At 43.5% G+C, this 5,953-nt stretch overlaps 1 protein-coding gene across 1 annotated transcript in view; it reads right to left on the bottom strand.

The window, feature by feature from the left end:
* sphk1 (sphingosine kinase 1) overlaps positions 1-5,953 on the bottom strand; it is a 28,646-nt gene extending 22,693 nt beyond the window's left edge. The window contains exon 1 of the mRNA XM_084387653.1: positions 5,370-5,953. Within this exon, the coding sequence (XP_084243779.1) occupies positions 5,370-5,835 (466 nt within the window). The 5' untranslated portion in view covers positions 5,836-5,953. The remainder of the gene's footprint in view (positions 1-5,369) is intronic.

The raw sequence follows: 5,953 nt of genomic DNA, 5'->3' as shown, positions 1-5,953 counted from the left end.
GACATTTCGAGAATATGTGAACTGGGTGCTATTTCAATGTGGATCCCTCCAGCATCTGCAGTCCACCCAGCGCACTCCTCTGAACCCACCATGAGTCTGAGTCCATCACAGACACAGACACAGACCCCGAGCCTGAAGCCATGTCCATCCTGAAGTCAATACCCGCTGTTAAGTCTGACCAGGTGTGTGAGTCGGCTCCAATGTCCATCCCAGAGGGATTGTTAGTGGAGCTGGATGATGAAGAGGGATGTCCTACCCATCCTCCAGCCTCAGAAATCTGTATTCCCCTGCCTGGATTAATGGATTCTCAGATTTCCTCCTGTTCCCAAGCCCTTCCTCCTTTACTTGTTCCAGGGGTGCGTTTCCCAAAAGCATCGTTGGCCAGCTATGGTCGCAAGTTCCATTGAACTCTATTGGTAGCAACAGAACTTGCGGCCATAGTTGGCTTTGGGAAACGCACCTCTGCTCGTCTCTGCCGGTCCCACCCAACTTTCAAGTCTCCTAGTCTCCGTCGGTCCCTTCCGACTTCCTAGTCTCCGTCAGTCCCGCCCAGCTCCAGTTCAGCTCGTCTCAGCCCATCAGGCTTCCAAGTCTCCTCGTCTCCGCCCATCAGGCTTACCAGTCTCCTTGTCTCCGCCCATCAGGCTTCCAAGTCTCCTCGTCTCCGCCAGTCCCTCCCGGCTTCCAAGTCTCTGCTTCATCTCTGGTTTCTCCCGGTTCCAAGTCTCTTTCATCGCCCAACCCCAAATATCCTTTGTCGCCGATGGACCACCCAGCCTCCCACTCCCTCCTCCTCTATCGACTCCATCCAGTTCCTCGGCCATATCTTTGCCCCCAGCTGCTCTGATCCACCTTGGGCTTCTCGGTCGTCAGCTCCCCCTTGGTGTGAGGATTTGCTTGCTCCGCCTCGGGCCTCCGAACCCATTACTCCACCTTGGCCAATTGACCAGTGGGCTCCTCGCTCCCTTGCCTCCACCTGGGGCCATCATCCTTCCGTTTCCACCGGGATTCCTCGTTCCTCCAGCTCTGCCTGGGTCAGTCATCACTCTGCCTCTGCCATGGACTTTCGTCCACCCCTTCGGTTCATAGTTCTCCTTCTCTCCGGCTCCTCATCAGTCCTCACTCCCACCGGCTCCGCCTCAGTCGTCTGACACCCTGGCTCCACCTTGGCTGTTCATCACCACAGCTCTGCCTTGGCCTCCTTGTCCTCTGATGTTGCTAGGTCTTTCTAGCTAAGCTAGCTAGGTCTTTCTGTCCGCCAGGTCATTGGACTCTGCCTGGGTCTCCACCTCTCTCGGCTTCACCTCTGTTAGGTCGGCTCATGACTTTACCCTGGCTCTTCCCTCTTCGGCTCTGTCGTGGGTCATCCTCCTCCTGGCCTTGATCAGGGTCACCCCATGGTCGTCTCCTCCGCCTACTCACCCATGGACCAGTATTTTTGTTTAGCCCCCCTTCCCACCACCAGAGTTTTGGCATCCCAAGGGTGTAAATGTTTTACCTGTGTTAGTTCTTGTTTCCTTTGTTCCTGTTTGATGTTTCCTTTGTTTCCTTTGTTCCTGTTTGTTTCCTGATTGTTCCTCTTTGATCTGTTTGATGTTAGTAACCTTGCAAACTTGGGCAAATCCATTTTTTTTTTTCATTTGTTGTATTGACCTGCTACCTCATTAACAGACTCTTTCCACACAGACAATTACAAAAACTCCAGGAAGTTGCATAAAATCATCCATTTAGATTGGCGATCAGCAGATAATATTTCCAGTTTAGTGTGTGGTATGGATCAGACAGTTAGTGAATACTGTGAGTGGAGGATGGAAAATGGATCACAAAAAAAAATTGGACTTTTTGATGCAAAAAGACATTAGTGGACCTACAATGATTAAATAATGCACCATGTGACCGCTTTAAAATTATCCAATACTCCCACCCACTGATTACTGTAAACTTCTAGCACAATAATACAGAAAACAGCACAACCCAAACCCCCCCTCTACGAAAACAGATACTGTTTACACGGCCGTCATCTTTTCCGCTTTAAGCATCGTGAAAGATTCTCACGAGAGTGTCTCGGGGCATGTCAGCTTTCAGAAAGAAGAATGAATCACGTTTCACCATTATTTTCTGGTTCATAATACAGAGCTGGACATTTTCACATGTGACAGTTCTGTGCCATACAGGAGAGGCTCATTTAAAATACATGTATTCTGTTAAATAGTGTATTATCGTCTGCTCGGGATCACACATGCTGAAACAAACTCATCAATTAAACATGTAAATGCAGAGTGACTGATCCAGTGAGTAGTAATGCCACGCTGTGCACATACACTGAACATGCCACTATCTGAGAGCTTCAGACTTGATGATAAGTGTGTTTTATAGGATATTTAACGTGTCAGGCCTCTGACGTGTCAGTTTAATGCTCTGAGTAAACCTGACAGCAACCGCCCAGGAAGCATGTGTATATATATAAACACGAGTAAGTATATCACTAAGGCTGCATTTATTTGATCAAAAATACAGCAAAATCAATGATATTGTGAAATATTATTACAATTTAAAATAGCTGTTTTTAGTGTGAATATGTTAAAATGTAATTTATTCCTGTGATTAAAGCTGAATTTTCAGCATCATAAACTCCAGTCTTCAGTGTCACATGATCCTTCAGAAATCATTCTAATATAATGATTTGATTTACAATAAACATTTCTGGTTATTATGCTGCTTCATATTTTTGTGCAAACTGTGATTCATTTTTTCAGGAATGTTTGATGAATATATAGTTCAAAACAGCAGCATTTATTTGATTACTATTTCTGATATGTAAATTTAAATCTCACAAACGTTGGCAAATCTATCATCCTGAAAAGTACGAGATTTGCATAAGCAAATACTAATAAAAGTTATTTATTTTGGTGCTTTGATTTACTTTGACACATGGAGCTTATATATTTACATATTAACTTATTCAATATCTACTTATGATATCTAGAATGCTCCGACACCGATATCATCGTCTTTATTTTTGGTTTACTTTGTATAAATACCACTGGCTTGCATGGGCTGCAGAAATACTCAAAGAGCTACATGGAAATCTAGAGATAACAACCATCATAAATATGCACACACTTACATGAATATGCATTGTTATGAATTCTTTGATGTCAATGAATGGAGGAATGTTTTTTGCTGCGAGGAGTTATTTGATTTGGCTCATTCTATTCATTCCTAAGTTCGAGTGAGGACAAAAAAACCGTGTTCACTAGAACTCCGAGTTACCATGATAACAGAAGCGTCAATGAAACGACCTCATCATTCAAAACTCCCTGATTCCGGTTCTAGAAGCCCAGATGTGTCTCGTCCTGATCAGACTCTTGCGTGTGTGTTTCAGAAAGAGAGGATCTGTCCCGAACGGGATCTGACAAAACTCACAGGAATAGTCTGTCCTATTTTTATGTGCTCAAAGATTTAAACAGCTGAATAATGTACGACATAATTACAGTATCTATTGCCTAAATCGTGCCAGAACTGCATAAAACAACAGCCTACAGAAAATATTAGTGGTATTTGCTCATGCAAAACTTGACTGCATAGTGCACTGCTTTTTATTTATTATTATTCTGGTCCAGCAGGTGAAAAGCTCCTCATACTAAGTATCAAAGTTGGTCCTGCAGCATTTAAGTGATTACTATTAACCCAATTATTCCTATTTACCCTATAAAGCCTACTGAATGATATTTGATGCACACATTTATAAGGCCTTTGAGTGATCAACATGATCAAAATATGTTGAAAAACCTGTTGCACTACATGCCTTCTGTCATCTGATTAATAGTTTAGAGGTAAAATTAGCAGGTAAAAGGCATTTTAACGTAAATTGTATAAACGTCCAACTTTAGCTTGTGCTTCACGTGTCTTTCTGCTGTCAAATCTGCACTGTTTTTTAGAAAGTAAACATAGAACTAATTTTTGGATTGTTAGTAATATTTCAAGATGTACACTTAAGCAATTTAGGTTTGATTCTTATTTGTGTTGTGAACTTTTGCCGCGCGTTTCTGTATTTGGTTGTGTTGTGAGTATTTGGAGCGCACATGTGTTGTGAAACTGATGATGTTTTCTTAATTTGTGTGTGTTTTTCTATTTGCATGTGTGTTCTTCAGTTGAGCTCTCTCGGCCACCGTATTTTTGTAGAAAAACCACGTTCAGAAGTGAGTCTCAAATATGATCATCAGGCTTCTGAGGAGGGTTTATAAGTTCATCTGTCAGTCATATTGCATTATATGCTTTAAAACTACAGAGCTTTGATCATAAAACTAAACATATATCATCTTACTAAGACATATTAGTGGTAGACATAGAGTGACGACTGATATTTATATGCATTTTATGTAAGTATCTGCTATACTGGTATAAAGATCTCACTGATTTACTTTTTTGACCGTATAAATAATATCAGAATCAGCATAACTACAAAAAATTAGCTTTTTTCCTCCTCAAATATGAGCTCCATCCATAAAATCCTGATGTGAAATACAGGATATCCGATAAAAAAACACATGCAACCTTTTTTTTAATGCTCAATTAACTGTAATAGATGTTCTGTTATTTGATAAGCCAGGCTTTACAGGGTTAAACCCGCTTAGTGTTGGACAGGTGTGGAGATGAACAGTCCCGTATGATGTCCTCTCAGCATCTCTTCACAGCTCAGCATCAGTTATTCCTGTCCATCATGAGCAAACCAAATCAATCTCACCACTACTAGATCATATCTAGCTATATCAGATGTTATTTTGGCTTTAGAGCCTAACAATTCGTGACCTGACCTAATAACCAGAGGCAAAACTATGATATCAATTACAGTAAAAACCGTCACCCAGCAGGTCAAACTAGTTCAGTATGTGATCATCGGTCACATTTTCCTCCTGGCAAAGGCAAACCGGCACACATTATCCTCGCTCGTTAAACAGGTGAAACCGCATGTGAATGTAGGGACCAGGTATGACACAGAGAAATATTTACCATAGTACTGAATGATTACCATGTTCACATACGCTACTATTTGCATTGTAGTACACAATCCACTACTTTTGATTAGTCACTGGCTAAAGCAAGTTATAATTGGAACTATGTATGTTTACTAAAAGTGGCAGTAACTAAATGAACAACACACTGAATGATTTCAATGGTATTTACAAGGAACTTCAAAACATAGCATGGTATTATCAAGATATATGCAAAAACATGGTTTTGTCAGTAAGAGTTGTGTAACGTGTGTTGATGTTATTGTTACAAAGTTTCACTCTATAAAAACCTCTTTATTGAGTGAAAAAGAGTTTAACTTTGGTGTTTCGCTCTTTAATAAGTTAGTTTCTTACCGTGCGTGTTTCCCGTGCTGCGCGCGGTGTTGTTTCTGATGGCGCGCGCCCACCGTTCCGCCTCGCGCAGGTTCACGTCCTCCTCATCCTCATCATCGTTATTATCCTCCGTATTGAGCACGAGCCGAAAGCGACGCTCGTCCCTCTGGCGAACCGGACTTGAAGACATCCACCGGCGCCGGTACGGGTAGAAATACGCGCACAGATACGCGCCCTGGTCCTCGCGCTCGCCCCGGTGCGCGCGGCTCCCCAGGCAATCGCGCAGGTCCAGGTGCTCGGATGAGGATGATGGTGGGGATGAAGGGGGGTTGATCCTCTGGACCGTGAGGCAGCTGTCCGACAGATTGAGCGCGTACGTGAGCCGCCCGGTGTCCGCGTCCGTAAACACCCCGTGCATGCGCGTATCCGACGCGGGCCCGTTCCGCTGATGCTGACGCGAGTCACGCGACGCGTCCGGTTCATCCATCCCGCGACGGGACGGTGCTGCAGTGAGTGCGCGTGCTGTGCCGCGGGACGCTGTTTAAACACGTGCGCGCGCGTGTGTGTGTGTGTGCGCGCGAGAGAGAGTTCACATATCTCTCCCT

This window comes from Rutilus rutilus (assembly GCF_951802725.1).
Source record: "Rutilus rutilus genome assembly, chromosome: 1".
NCBI lineage: Eukaryota > Metazoa > Chordata > Actinopteri > Cypriniformes > Leuciscidae > Rutilus > Rutilus rutilus.
Note: the sequence above shows the minus strand (reverse complement) of the source record. Positions and strands in the feature narration are given on the sequence as shown.